Source organism: Nyctereutes procyonoides, unplaced genomic scaffold (genome assembly GCF_905146905.1).
Source record: "Nyctereutes procyonoides isolate TBG_1078 unplaced genomic scaffold, NYPRO_anot_genome, whole genome shotgun sequence".
Taxonomy (NCBI): Eukaryota; Metazoa; Chordata; class Mammalia; order Carnivora; family Canidae; genus Nyctereutes; species Nyctereutes procyonoides.
Genome location: NW_026575037.1, coordinates 2515485 through 2531327, shown reverse-complemented (window position 1 = coordinate 2531327; position 15843 = coordinate 2515485). Strand labels below are relative to the sequence as shown.

General features: G+C 33.9%; 1 protein-coding gene across 4 annotated transcripts in view; it reads right to left on the bottom strand.

Moving 5' to 3' along the window:
* The window catches only part of RABGAP1L (RAB GTPase activating protein 1 like), a 720977-nt gene that overhangs the window by 248031 nt on the left and 457103 nt on the right, over window positions 1-15843 (bottom strand). For all 4 annotated transcript variants that reach the window (XM_055319528.1, XM_055319527.1, XM_055319525.1 and 1 more), the window contains 2 exons: window positions 7597-7722; window positions 5112-5255 (listed from right to left, as the gene is read on the bottom strand). In XM_055319528.1, the coding sequence (XP_055175503.1) occupies window positions 5112-5255; window positions 7597-7722 (270 nt within the window). The remainder of the gene's footprint in view (window positions 1-5111; window positions 5256-7596; window positions 7723-15843) is intronic.

The following is a 15843-nucleotide window of genomic DNA, read 5'->3' as shown; positions in this document are numbered from 1 at the left end:
TCTAGTTAACTGAAGAAATTGAGAAGCAATGAAAGAGCTATATACTTGGATAGAACAGAATGGAGGGTTACATTCTTAATTATATATTTACTATGTAGCAGGCACAGTGCTTGGCACTTCATATTCTCATTCAATCCTTAAAATAAATCTGGGACACTGGTTTTGTTAGCATCATTTTACGGAGAAATAAACTGAGATATATACAGGTAAAGTAACATAATGTGATGCAGGAAGGGTTAAATACATAAAAAAAAAACAAATAACTCCAATGTTAAACTGTCTCTATGTTGCTTCTTCTATAACTGAATACACTGCTGGATTTTTCCTATCAGGTTAACTGTAGAAGTACAAGAGTGATTCAGCTCTTAGATCCAGCTCTTAATTCTCATCTGTATGCAACTTCAGAAATCAAGTGGATGAATTTTTAACCAGATAAATTTTATTTTGTTCCATATTCATCAACTCTAATCTGATCTAGGACCTGCCACCTGAAAAACAAAACAAAACAAAAACTAGCCTTTAATCACAAAGAAGACTTTCACTGAATGAAAATAACTCAAAAGGTAATACTCAAAATACTTGAAAAGCTGTTTGGTGGCATCTGCTACACCCTAGTATATACATGCCCTAATCCAGCAATTCCACTCCCAGATGTGTACCTACAGAAGTACATTTGAATGCTTATCAAAAGGCAAGTTCAAGATGTTCATAGCAACATTATTTATAATAATTCTAATCTAGAAACAACCCAAATGCCCATCAACAATACAATGGAAGAATGGATACATGGTAATATAATCCATACAATGGAACAAATGAACCATGTCTAGATGCAACTATTACATGGATGAGTCTCACAAACATAATGATAAATGAAAAACCTGGATGAAAAGAGTTCATATTGTATTATTGTATTACTCTTTATTTTTTTTTTTAAGATTTTTTTTTTATTTATTCATAGAGACACAGAGAGAGAGAGAGGCAGAGACGCAGGCAGAGGGAGAAGCAGGCTCCATGCAGGGAGCCCGACGTGGGACTCAATCCAGGGTCTCCAGGATCACGCCCTGGGCCGCAGGCGGCGTTAAACCGCTGTGCCACCGGGGCTGCCCTGTATTACTCTTTAAATAAAGTTTGAAAGCAATAAAAACTAAGCTATAGTGCTAGAAGTCAGGACAGTGATTACTCCTCAGAGAGGTAGGGAACGCAGGGGCAGTGAAGGGGAGGAGGGCTTCTGAAATGCAGGCAGTGTTTTCCTTTTTTTTTTTTTTAATCTGGCTGCTTGTTACATAAATTATGTTCACTTTATGAAAATTCATCAATGTTTTGCACTAATTTTTGCAAATTTTCTTTTAATCTGTTACACTTTAACAAAAAGTTCTTTTAAAAAGGCAATGTTCTATTCTTAGTGGGTTAAGAGCACAATATTTATACTATAATTGTTAATACTTCTATCCTTTTTCTTATCTCTCCACATACAATAAATAAAACACAGATTTTGGTTTTTTATATAAATTTAATTTCAATTATTGGCTAGATGATCATTTTTCAAAAGTTCCATCTATCTCAGTATAATAAATTTTTTTTTTCCCAAACTCTAGTTTAAAATCCTGTTGTTGGGGTGCCTGGGTGGCTCAGTTGGTTAAGTGTCTGACTCTTGATTTTGGCTCAGGTCATGATCTCAGGGTGATGAGACTGAACTCCACCTCAAGCTGCAGAGAGCCTGCTTAAGATTCTCTCTCTCTCTCTTCCTCTGCCCCTCTCCCACCATGCACTCAGATGCCACTTTCTCTCTCTTTCTATAAAAAGAATCCTATTGTCATTGTCCTCACTAAATAAGGGAATTAATCTGAGTTACCATATATTCAGGCTTATACAAACATTCTAAATAAAATTGTTAACCAGGAGTTTTTGATTCAGACTATATTGCCAAAGTGTACTGAAGTTCTTCCCAAATTTTCTGCTACTAAATTAACTTCACATTTTTTACCTTTGAATGAATGAAAAAATCCTTAAAAGCATATAAGCTTAGAAAAGCATGAGAGGATGATATGCTTTCTACAAGTCTCCAGCTCAACATCTTTCTCACTTTGCAATAGGACTGATCTCTGAGCAAAAGACTGATTTTTTTGTTGTTTAGTTTTTGAAGGTTTTTTGGTCAAAATGATCAATTTTTAAAAATCAACTTTTCCATCTGAGAATTTCTTAGCATTCTATTTGTAACTAAATATTAATTCATAACCATGAATATTTGAATCGTTTTCTAAAAAAGAGAATATGACAAAAACAGATACCTATAGATGTTTCTATTTAAGACTATGTTATCATTTCTTCTTTTAGAATATTTTACCACATATGAAAGAAGAGCTTTGATATAAATATTTTATTAACTACAAGAAGGAAAGTGGCAAAGAAAAAACACAGGCAGGAAATAAAAGTTTATCTAAAAATTTCCTTTGCAAAATAATCCTCTGACAAAGATGAGTTAGTGGAAAGAATGAATATCCTGATACTGTTCCCAATAAAGTTTATTTTTAACTGTTAAGGGATGTTATTATTTATTTCCCGGGTTACCATGATCTTGTGATTACAACTTACTCCATGTTTTGGGAAGCTATGCAACTTCCTTAAACAGCTACAGAGTACAGATTTAAGGGAAGGGAAAGTAGTATCTATGATGCTCTTATTAATTTTAATAAACATTAAGATCTTTCGAACATTGTAATTATAAATCACAGCTGGTAAGTGATAACACTTATAAATTTTCTTCTCCCTCCCATAAATGTTGCTAATTTTATTAGCATGTATTAGAAATTCAAGTATCTTTAAAATAAATTTCCTGAGAAATTATGAATCTGGGTTCCAGAAGACCCACTGACAATGCTCCAGTGTCAGGTATGGAATCATTCAGATAAAGATGATTTTAGAAAGTCATTACTCCAGTGAACTAGAGGATAGTGTTACTATTCTGCCAAAAGACACCAAGAAATTCAATTCAACTGGTGTGAGCAATTAATTTCATTCTCTTTTCTATAATAAACATTATAAAACTAATCTAGTATGAAAGTAGATAATCTCTTTCAGCAAAAAATATGAAGCTCCTACTATAAATAAAATTGTTAAAATGTCATACCCTTACTTTCCTATTTTTTAAATAAATACCATGAAATACCAAACTCAGCACAGTATTCAGTGAATAGGACCTATGAATATTTATTTATCAAAAATAAATTTTAGTATTACTTTAAGATCACAGAAGTCAAAGATATAAATCTGGTTTTTACTTTCAGAGAGTACTGCACTAAATTTGAGGAGTCAGAACTGTTCATCATATCAGTTTGGATAATCAGGCAAAGTAGAATTTTTAGTACAAATGTCTAAATTTGTGTATAACGTGGTAACACCATTTTGAAACGAATAAAGTTTTAGCTCCTAAATCTGTATTCTTCATTTAGGTTAAATTTAGATATCCATTTTAGAAACTAATTTGTAAGTAAAACAAATAGGTGAGTCACTGTGTTATCAATCAGGTTTGCCAGCGCTTCTATATTCAGAATTGGGAAACTCATTCTGTGACCCTCAGCAAATCGCTCAACTTTTCTTTATCAAAGTATGTCACAAATGAGGGCACATGGGTGGCTCATAGGTTAAGAGTCCAACTCTTGATTTTGACTCAGGTCATGATCTGAGGGTGGTGAGATCAAGCCCTGCCTCCGGCTCTCCCTCAGCAGGGAGTCTGCTTGAGATTCTCTCCCTCTGGCCCTACCTCTACCCATGCTCTCTCTCAAATAAAATAAATAAATCTTTTTAAAAAACATGTTACAAATGTTTTAAAATCTTACACCTTTACAAAATGCTCTGCAACTTTCAAGTACTGTGCAACTTCCAACTAGAACCTCTGAAGAGCAAAATTCAACTATGGTTGCATATGAAATGGTTACTGCTGTGGTAGACTGAAAAATAACAGTTATGCTTTGTACAGCTTATGCATTTTATCTTTTAAAATCTTTTTATAAATATTTGATTAAATTTGATTAATATAATTGAAATGGTTAGACTTTTAATAAAGGAAACTTTGTATGAATAGAAATGTAGTAATACAAAACTGTTTAGATTATATTAGGCTTATATTTTTTACTACTCCAGCTTTCTAATGTAAGACAGCTATAATTTACATACATTTATATTTCAAATAAAAAAATTCTCATCTAAAAACTTTCGTATCACTGCTAAGACTGTTGAACATTTTGATTGGCAGCATATAATATATGCATGCATAATGTTGCTTATTTCTTTAAAAGAGTAAAATGAATAAATGTAGCCATATAAGGAAACTAAAAGTAATAAATGAAACAAATCAGATACCTAAGAAATTTGCAAACTAATTTTTGAAATATTCTATGGAAATATATGGTATAGAAGCTTTAGTGCATAACTTTACTATTATCTGGTAGGAGTCCCAAACATCATGTGCAATGGAAATATGAATTAAGGATTAAATTACTATATAATTAGAAAACAAACTTAGTGGTTACCAGAGGGGATGGGTGGAGGGATGGGTAAAATAGGGATAGGATTAAGGAGAGGAGTGCACTTGTTGTGAGAAGTGGTAGGTGATGTATGGAGTTACTGAATAACTATATTGCACACCTGAAACTAATATAACACTGTATGTTAACTAAACTGGAGTTTAAAATAAAATAAAATATAAATTACTATGCAATTTTCATTTCTATTCACTCTTGGGGTGTAATTGCATTACTATTAAAAACATCTGATTTTGAATTCATTTATATAACTTTAAAGGTCCTTTATCCTTTATATTAGTAATACATTATTACACAGATAAAGACTTATTATTAATTTTAATTACACAAATTTAACTACCACATCTTACTGTGTAGGAATTATATATGCTTTAACATTTTCATTTCTCACAAATAATAAAATTATAGTTAAAATAATCTTTACTAAAAATTCAAATAGAACTTTCTGGTCAGTATTTATGGCTGTTAAGTATAGGGAAAAATAAAATGAAGAAAGAAAATTTTAACCACTTTAAATAGAAACTACTCTCTATTTTGGCTTAGGTATGAGAGATGCAGTCACTCTACCTCACAAAGCAGTAAGTCGATGATGTGGAAGACCATGCAGAGTGGGAATTTGGCTGTAAAAAGAGTGAGGAACCACTGGGAGGCATACATATGAACTTCCAGGTTCAGAACACAAAAATGGTGGTGCAGGTCCGGTAACTGCTCCTAAAAAGTTAAAGTGGAAAATTGGGAAGCTTTATTTCCTCTTACAACTGTAACTTATGACAAGCTTTCTGTGAGCACTCTTGATTTTTTGCATCATTCATTGAATTTTATGTAACTACACAGAAGTGGTGATAGGAGATGAGCATTGGGAGTAGGATAATCAAGGAAAATAAAGGAGACTTGTTATAAACAAATAACAAAGATCACCTCTTGCTCACTTGATTGTTCTTGTTTCTTGGGAAATGCTTACTCTGACAGAACACTCTGTAGTATAATGAATGTCATCCCTCCAGAGTCAAATCTAGCACCTGATCAAATGGATTACCTTACTACCTAGGAAAGAAATATATCCTCTCTTTGGAGACCACTTAATACCAACACCATCTGGGATCTATGATATCACTTCAGTATATTTTGGGGGTATTGAGAAAAGCCCAAAACATCACCAGACTTTAAAACAATCTATTTTTGACATTAAAAATGACAAACTATAGAAATCATGCAAGTATATAATGCAGGAAATTGGATGTCTCCTATTATGCTACCCTTATCCTTTGTTTCCCAATTTACACAGGTAAATGCTTTTCAAAAGCATGAAAGGTAAAGGGCAGGGTATTAGCAAAGCTATTCCTATAACTGAAAAGCAAAGACATCTAAAAGCCAACATTAGTTTTGTTTTCATAAACATCATAAAAACAAAAAGAAGGGATCCCTGGGTGGTGCAGCGGTTTGGCGCCTGCCTTTGGCCCAGGGCGCGATCCTGGAGACCCGGGATCGAGTCCCACGTCGGGCTCCCGGTGCATGGAGCCTGCTTCTCCCTCTCCCTCTGCCTATGCCTATGCCTCTGCCTCTGTGTGTGTGTGTGTGTGTGTGTGTGTGACTATCATAAATAAAAAAAAAAGAATTTAAAAAAAAAAAAAAAACAAAAAACAAAAAAACAAAAAGAAAAACCCTACTTCTTGTACAAAATGCTTTTTGAAAAGTACCCAAAGTTACCCATCAGGTACTTTAAATGGGGTGTCCAAAGGTCATCCAGTCAAAGATTGCTGATAGAAGAATGTGTTTGGATTTTTTCATAATACCATGAACTTGCTATTCATTTATCAGGTACATTTATTTGACTCCCAAAGCTCTTAAGAATACTGACCTTCAAAAAAATGTAAACTTTTGTAAATAAAAGGTAAAAAAGTGAATAATCTCAAATATTTACTTAGACCTCTAAAAAAGAGCCCACTGCTTTCAATATCCATAGTTACCAGATTCTTCTACATAGTCTTTTTTCTCCTTGATGCCCATATGTCATTGGGTTTATAGTTCATTTAACATCTTTCCCATTTCTTCTTTTAGGTTTTCTACCCTCCAACATTCTCTTCTCCCAGTAGAGTTTAAACTCACTGCTAATCTGTCTTCTCTGTTCTAGTCTTTTAGTCTCCCATTGACTCCACTTCCTCTTCAGACACCTACAGAGCTCTGATAGATCAGGCCAACAAGCTCTTACCATTGTCTCTACTGCCATGACCCACTAACCTTCCTCCTTAACCACTTTACCTTTCCCCAATGTGCAATCTATCCACTCATGTATTTACTTCACACTTCTCTTGGGTTCTCAAACCTCCTACAGAGAAAGCCATATAAACATGTTATATAGACCCATTGTAAATTTAAGATTTCCAACTTCAGGTGGCATTTCAAAGCTACTCAGTAATTCCTTTTATCAGCACTAGTCAAAAATTTTGCCCTTGCTCACAATCTTTCTTATTATGTAATATTTGACATATATAAAATGATATGTTCCTCATACATATAAACTTACATATTATAAAACAATAACATTGTTTGAAATCAAGAAATTACATGAGAAAAAAATTTATTTTTTATTTTTTTTTGAGAAAAAAATTTAAATATGTCCTCACATTAAAGTGTTTAAGTGTTATTCTTTTACAATTCTTTTTCTATTTCTTTCAAGAGTTCTCTACATGTGGCCCTAATTTTGGCACTAGTGATAATTACGGAAGGGAAAGTTCTTAAGTATTTCAATTTTTATTCTGTAAATATCTTCATTTCTTTACAAACAATACCCAGAAATCTCTTCATAGACTTAATTCACTATATTCACACTTCAAAGTATATTAAAATTGAATATTTACAATGGGAAGCTATTTTAAAAATGATCAAATGGTTAAATAAATATTAACACCAATGCAGATACTGGTCAGAAACCAAATGTATTTACATTTTCTGTAGAATTCCATTAAACTTTCATGAATTATTATTGTTCATCAATTTTATTACTTTTTCTGTAATTCAATCCTTGAGTGGCAAAAGCCTAAATTTTATTTACCTGTATTAGTTTTTCCAACTGATAGAACTTGCAATGAAGATCTTCAAAGTTGTTTTTGTAGAGATCTCGTAAACCATAGTCATACATGATTTTCACCAAAACACAAAATGCTTGTTCCTCTGGCATCTACAGGAAAATAGATTTATATAAAACATGACTGAATGGCATTTGGCCAGAATGTCAGAAAAGTTCCTTCCTGTTATTAGTCCTCTGCATTAATAGCTAATTTCCTCAGAGCCAGCCCTCTGCAGGAATATTGGTAAAATTTGTGTTGAAACCTTCCAGCTTCCTTACTGGACATGAACTTCACCCTTTTGTGAATTTTAATCATCCTGTTAATTCATTCATTAAGCCATATTTTTTTTTTAAGATTTTCTTTATTTATTCATAGAGATGCAGAGAGAGAGAGAGAGAGAGAGAGGCAGAGACACAGGCAGAGGGAGAAGCAGGCTCCATGCAGAGAGCCTGACGTGGGACTTGATCCAGGGTCTCCATGATCATGCCCTGGGCTGCAGGCAGCGCTAAACCGCTGCGCCACAGGGGCTGCCCTCATTAAGCCATCTTAAAAATAGGTAATACAGTCACATGATTTAAAAAATCAATACAATGCAAAAGTATGTAAAGGTAAAAGTCTTACCTCTGTATAATAATTCCCAGACCTGATCCCCACCTCTTTGGCATAATCCTGTAACTACGCTCAATAATTTCTCAGTATCCTGCTAGTGTTTTTTTATGCAATTAAAAGAATCACTTTCTTTTTATTTTTTCCCTTTCCCACATAATATTCTATATACATTATGATGCATCTTGCTTTCCCCCTGCTCAATAATATTACCCAAAGAGGGATTTCTGGATCAAAGGATAAATGTATTTTTCATTTTGATAATAAGGTACTGTCTTCCCATGGTCATCTTGATGTTGTTGTTTTCTTTCTACACAAAGTTTTTAGGAAAGAATTTTATGAACTTTTATCATTAAGAGTTAAATGGCAAAATCTAATATACCCCTCCCAGAGGCATTTAATCTGAACAGAGAATGAAATCTAAAATCCAAGGAACAAATCTCTAAATTGTGATATCAATAAACTGAAGGGATTTAGAAAGATACATATCCAATATTCTAGAAATTACATCAAGCAAATAGAAAAAGATTTTATCTTTAACTCAGTGTCCTAAGATGTTAACTATTATGTAAACATTCATTTTTTTAATAAAGATTTTATTTATTTATTTATTTGAGATAGAGAGCAAGAGAGAGAATGAGCACAAGCAGCAGGGAGAAGCAGGCTCCCTCCCCGCTTAGCAGGGAGCCCGACTCAGGGCTTGATCCCACGACCCTGGGATTAGGACCCTGAGACCAGGACCTCGAGTTCAGGACCTGAGCTGAAGGCAGATGCTTAACTGCACCAACCAGGGACCCCAGTAAACATTTACTTTCAATATCACTTCTTTGAAAGTCTGACCTTGGATGATTATGGTATTAGACTCCTTTCTTAGACTAAATTCCAACCCAAATAACTGAATCAAGTAGAGTTCTATTTACTCACTTAGAAATGTAACTGTTTTTTAAATTTCCTACACAAATTGGCCACTTCTAATTCTTCTAATAAACCATGAAATACAGATTAATTAAATAAAACCTCCTAAAGTAAGTACACTTAGTTGTCATTTTTTTTAATAAATTAATTTTTATTGGTGTTTGTTGTCATTTTTTTAAAAAAGATTTTATTTATTTATTCATGAGAGACATACAGAGAGAGAGGCAGACACAGGCAGAGGGAGAAGCAGGCTCCATGCAGGGAGCCTGACGTGGGACTTGATCCTGGGTCTCCAGGATCAGGCCTGGGCTGAAGGTGGTGCTAATCCGCTGAGCCACCAGGGCTGCCCAGTTGTTGTCATTTTGATTCTCTAAACATTTGTTTATTTCTTTTTTACCTATGAGGTATTTGGGGCTTTGACCCCAGGTGTTCAATTCAACAAGTATTTTTCAGCTTATACTTAGAATACAAGTGCTCTGTATTCTTCCTCCCCCAATAGTTCTGTCATTGAAGCTTCAAGTGACACTAATTTGCATATGCATGGTATACTACTCTCACCACCATGGTCTAAGCCTCTCCTACTTCCTCTCAGATCTCTATTAAAATGGTCATACAAAAGCGCTCTTGTAAAATAACCATAGCCAGGACTAGAGAACCAATTCGCTTATTTTTTTCTAAGTGAATGATGTTTAGTTGAATATTTTATCATTTGGTGACCTATAAAGGGGATAAACCTTTACTGCCTTGCATGGGTAAAACCATTAAAGCAAATAAAAGGTTTAAATGCCTTTTAGTATTCATACATGAACATGAGAGATGCATGCACTGTGCTAGGCCCTGTGGATATAAAAGTAGTGCTATCGCATCTTCCCAAAGGACTAGTAAATAGGCAACTCTCCTTGACTTTGACATTGACACAGAAATCCTGGGATATGAGAGGTAGGATGTGTAGATGAGGAGTTAGATATCACCACAGTTAGAGCACAAAGTAGAAGAATGGCTGGATATGACCAGGGCAAATTAGTCAGGAAAATGATAAATGAACATAAATCTCTGCTTTGCTTTTGGGTATGGAGCTTAAATTCTCCCTCCCTCCATCTCTCTATCTCCATCTTTCTCCGCTCCCTTCTCCTCTCTCTCCATCCGCTTCTCTCTCACAAACAATATATCTAATACATGTTCTCCAAAAACAAAAGCCTTTGTAAGTTTGAACTTGATCACCCCAAATAAAATGGACAATCCCAGTCTATAACCTTCATTTTAAAAAAAATTATATTTAAGAGAGTTAGGAGTCTTAGAGCTATTATCCTTCATGTCTAGCTTTAGGCAATGTAATCTCAAAATGATGACCACAATAGATTAGTTAGCAGATCCATCACCTCACACAGTTACAATTTTTTTTTGTGTGTAGTAAACACTTTTTAGATCTCTCTTGGCAACTTCCAAATATACAATACAGTATTGTCAACTATAGTCACAAAACTGTTACATATCCAAAACTTACTGATTTTATATCTTAAAGTTTGAACTATTTCTTTTTTTTTTAATTTTTTATTTATTTATGATAGTCACACACACAGAGAGAGAGAGGCAGAGACACAGGCAGAGGGAGAAGCCGGCTCCATGCACCGGGAGCCCGACGTGGGATTCAATCCCGGGTCTCCAGGATCACGCCCTGGGCCAAAGGCAGGCGCCAAACCACTGCGCCACCCAGGGATCCCCAAGTTTGAACTATTTCACCTCACTTACCCCACTCACCCATTTCCCCCACGCCCTGTGGCAACTTACAGACTATTCTCTTTTATGACTTCAGTTTGTTTATATTCCACCTATAACTAATATACAGTATTTGTCTTTCTCTGATTTATTTTACTTAGCATAAGGCCTTTGAGGTCCAATCACGCTGTCACAAATGGCAAGATTTCCTTTTTTATGACTAAATAACATTCCATTATATGTATATACATTATATGTACCTATTCACTTGCTGATGGACACTTAGGTTGTTTCCATGTCTTGTCTACTGTAAATAATGCTGCTATGAACATGGGGGTGCTAATATCATTTTGAGATGGTAATTTCATTCTCTTTGGATATATACTCAGAAGTGGAACTGCTGGATCACATGGTAGTCTATTTTTAATTTTTCAAAGAACCTCCATACTGTTTTGCACAGTAACTGCACCAATTTACATTCCCACCAACAGTGCACAAAGGTTCCCTTTTCTCCACATCCTGCCAATACTTGTTACCTCTTATCTTTTTCATAATAGCTACTCTAACTGGTTTGAGGCAATATCTCATTGTGTTTTTGTTTTGCATGATGATTGATGATTCTGAGCAACTTCTCATATACCTGTTAGATTTTGAATATCTTCTTTGGAGAAATGTCTACTCAAGTCATCTGCCCATCTTCTTACTGGGTAATTTGGGTTTTTTTCTTTTTCCTCTTGAGTTATAGGAGCTCTTCATATATTTTGAATATTAGCCCTTCTCAGATATGTGATTTGGAAATATTTTTTGCCATTGTGTAGACTGCCCTTTCATTTTGTTGATGTTTCTTCTGCTATGCAGAAGTTTTTCAGTTGATGTAGTCCCACTTGTTTATCTTTGCTTTTGATGTCATAATCAAAAAATCATTGCCAAGACCAATATCAAAAAGTTTTTTTTTTAATCTATGTTTACTTCTAGGAGGTTTATGGTTTCAGGTCTTACATTCAAATATTTAATCCATTTTAATTTTTATGAGAGATGCAAGATAGGGGTACATTTTTATTCTTTTGCATATGGCTGTTCAGTTTTCCTAACACCATTTATTAAACTATTTTTCTTTATTAAATACTATTAGCTTCCTTGTCAAATATTAGTTGTATATATATGCATAGATTTATTTCTAGGCTCTCAGTTCTGTTCCACTGGTCTGCATATCAATTTTTATGGCAGTAACATACTGTTTCAATTACTACAGTTTTGTAATAGAGTTTAAAATCAGAAAGTGTGATACCACCAGCTTTGCTCTTCTTTCTCAGGATTGTTTTGGCTATTCAGGGTCTTCTGTGATTCCATGCAAATTTTAGATTGTTTTTTCTAATTTTGAAAAACTGCCATTGGGATTACACTGAATCTGTAGATGGACTTTGGTTAGTATAAACATTTTGACATTACCAATTCATCTGATCCATGAGCATGAGATAGCTTTCTATTTGAGTTGTCTTCAATTTCTTTCATCAGTGTTTTGTAGTTCTCAGTGTATAAATAATTCACCTCCTTAATTAAATTTATTGCTAAATATTTAATTCTTTAATACTATTGTAAATGGGATAGTTTTATTTCTTTTTCAGATAGTTCATTGTTAAGCATATAGAAACAGAAGTGAAGTTTGTGTGTTGATTCCATATCCTGCAATCTTACTAAATTTGTTCATTAGTTCTAATAGTTTTTTGGTAGTCTTTAGGGTTTTCTATATATAAGATCATGTCATTTGCAAAAGAGACACTTTCATTTTTTTTCCTTTCTGATTTAGATATTTATGATTTCTTTTTCTTGGCTGTCTGCTCTGGCTAGGATTTCTAGTACTATGTTGAATGGGAGTGGTGAGAGTAGGCAACCTTGTATTGTTCCTGGTTCTTCGAGAAAAGCTTTTTCTCTTTCTTTCTTTCTTTCTTTCTTTCTTTCTTTCTTTCTTTCTTCTATCTATCTATCTATCTATCTATCTATCTATCTATCTATGATAGACATAGAGAGAGAGAGGCAGAGACACAGCAGGAGGGAGAAGCAGGCTCCATGCCAGGAGCCTGACATGGGACTTGATCCCAGGATTCCAGAATTGTGCCCTGGGCCAAAGGCAGGCACCAAACCGCTGAGCCACCCAGGGATCCCTCTTTTTCTTTTTCTTAGTGGAGATGTAATTGACACATAATATTATATTGGTTTCAGGTATACAACATAATAGTTCAATATTTGTATATAATGTGAAATAATCACAAGTCTAGTTAACATTTGTCACCATGCACAGCTCATTTTTTTTGCAATGAGAAATTTTAAGATGTACTCTATTAGCATCTTTCAAATACCAATATAGTATTTTTAACTATGCGGTACATTATATTCTTATAACTTATTTATTTAATAATTAGAAGTTTACACCTTTTAACTCTCCCTTCACCCATTTCATTCACCCCTAAGCACTACCTCCATCTTTGGCAACTATCAATTTGTCTATGTCTATGAACTTTTTTTTTTTTAAATTCCACATATAAGTGAGATCAATAGTATTTGTCTTTCTCTGTTTAACTTATTTTACTTAGGATAATGCCCTCAAGGTCCATTCATGTTGTTGCAAATGGCAAGATTTCATTCTTTCATATATGAGACACATTTTCTTTATCCATTCATCCATCAATGGCCAGTTAGGTTGTTTCCATATCTTGGCCATTGTCAATGATACTACTACAATGATACGACAGGGCTACATATATCTTTTTGCTTTAGTGTTTTTGTTTCCTTTGGATAAATACCCAGAAGTTGAACTGTTCGATATGGTAGTTCTACTTTTAATTTTTTAAAGATCCTCCATACTGTCTTCCACAGTGGCTTCACCAATTTACACTCCCACTAATAGTACACAAAACTTTCCTTTTCTCTACATCTTTGCCAACACTTGTTATTTCTTGTCTTTTTGATAATAGCACTGTAATATATGTAAGTTAATATTTGTGTTTTTGATTTGCATTTCCCTGATGATTAGTGATGTTATCCATCTTTCATGGATACTTCTTGGTCATTTGTATGGCTAGAGGGAAAACTTTTAACCTTTCACCATTGAGTATGATGTTAACAATTGGCTTGTCATATACTGCCTTAATTATGTTGAGGTACATTCTCTACCCAATCTATTGGGAATTCTTATCATGAACGAATGTTGAATTTTGTTAATGCTGTTTATCCATCTACTGAGATGATTTTTATCTTTTATTCTACTAATGTGATGTATCACATTTATGACTTTTGTATGAACCATCTTTGCATTCCATGGATGAATCCCACTTGCTTATGGTGTATGATCCTTTTATTTTATTTTATTTTATTTTATTTTATTTTATTTGTGTGTGTGTATGATCCTTTTAATGTGGTGTTCAATTCTGTTTGCTACTCTGTTCCAACCTTTATTATTTTCTTCCTTTTACTAACTTTGGGCTTAGTTTGTTCTTCTTATTCTACTTCCTTGAGATATAAAATTAGGTTATTTGAGATATGATTATTTTCTTGACTCATGCATTTATCACAATAAACTTTCTTCTAGAACTGCTTTTGCTGCAATTGATAAGAGTGTTTTTCCATTTCCACTTTTCTCAAGATATTTTTTAACTTCTCTTATGATTTCTTTTTTAAATCACTGTGTTCAAGGGTATGTTGTTTAATTTCTGCATATTCATGAAATTTCAACCTTTTCTCCTTTTACTCTCAGTTTCATACTACTGTGCTTACAAAGGCTACTTCATATAATTTCTATATTAATGAATTTCTTGCAATGTTTCGGTGGTCTAACGTATGGTCTATTCTAGAAAATGTCCCATGTGTACTTGAGAAGAATGTGTATTCTGGTGTTGGATGGAATGTTTTGTATATGCCTGTTCATTACATTTGGTTTATAGGTGCTATTCAAATCTGCTGTTTCCTTGTTGGTTTTCTGCCTAGATGACCCACTGCTGACAGTGAGGTATCAAAGTTCCCAAATATTGTTGCTGTTCATTTCTCCTTTTAGTTCTATTTGTATTTGCTTTATATATTTAGGTGCTCCAATTTGAGCAAATACATATTTCTTTTTTTTAAATTTTTTTTATTTTTTTTATTTATGACAGTCACAGAGAGAGAAGGAGAGAGAGGCAGAGACACAGGCAGATGGAGAAGCAGGCTCCATGCACCAGGAGCCCGACGTGGGATTCGATCCCGGGTCTCCAGGATCGCGCCCTGGGCCAAAGGCAGGCGCCAAACCACTGCGCCACCCAGGGATCCCCAAATACATATTTCTAATTGTTATATCTCCGATGACATTTTTATCATTGTATGATGATTTTGTCTTTTTTGATCTCTTTTAGCTTAAAGTCTATTTTGTCTAAGTATAGCCACCTCTATCCCCTTTGGGCTGCCATTTGCTTGAAATATCTTTTTTTTATCCTTGCACTCTCAGTCTATGTGTGTCCTTAAGACTAAAGTGAGTCTCTTAATAGGCAACACATAGCTGGGTCTTGTTTGTTTTTTTTTCCCCCCTCCAATCAGCTGTTCTATATCTTTAGATTGGAGAATTTATCCATTTATGTATAAAGTAATTATTAATAGGTAACAATTCATTATTGACATTTTGCTGTGTTCTGACTTTTTTGTAGGTTGTTTCTTGCTTTCTCTCTTGCTGTCTTCCTTTGTGATTTAATGACTTTCTGTGTTGTTATGCTTTCTCTTCTCTTTATCTTTGGTGAATCTACTTCAGTTTTTGCTTTGTGGTTACCATGAAACTTACTTAAAGTATCTTATTTTAGGTTTATGAAAACTTAACAATGGTAGTATACAGAAACTACTAAGTAAAGGTATTAACTTTTACTTCTCCCCTACTTCACACTTGATAGGTTACTGATGTTACAGTATACATCTTTTTTTATACTGTATAGAAAAAATTATTATAGTTATGGTTATTCTTAATATTTTATAACTTT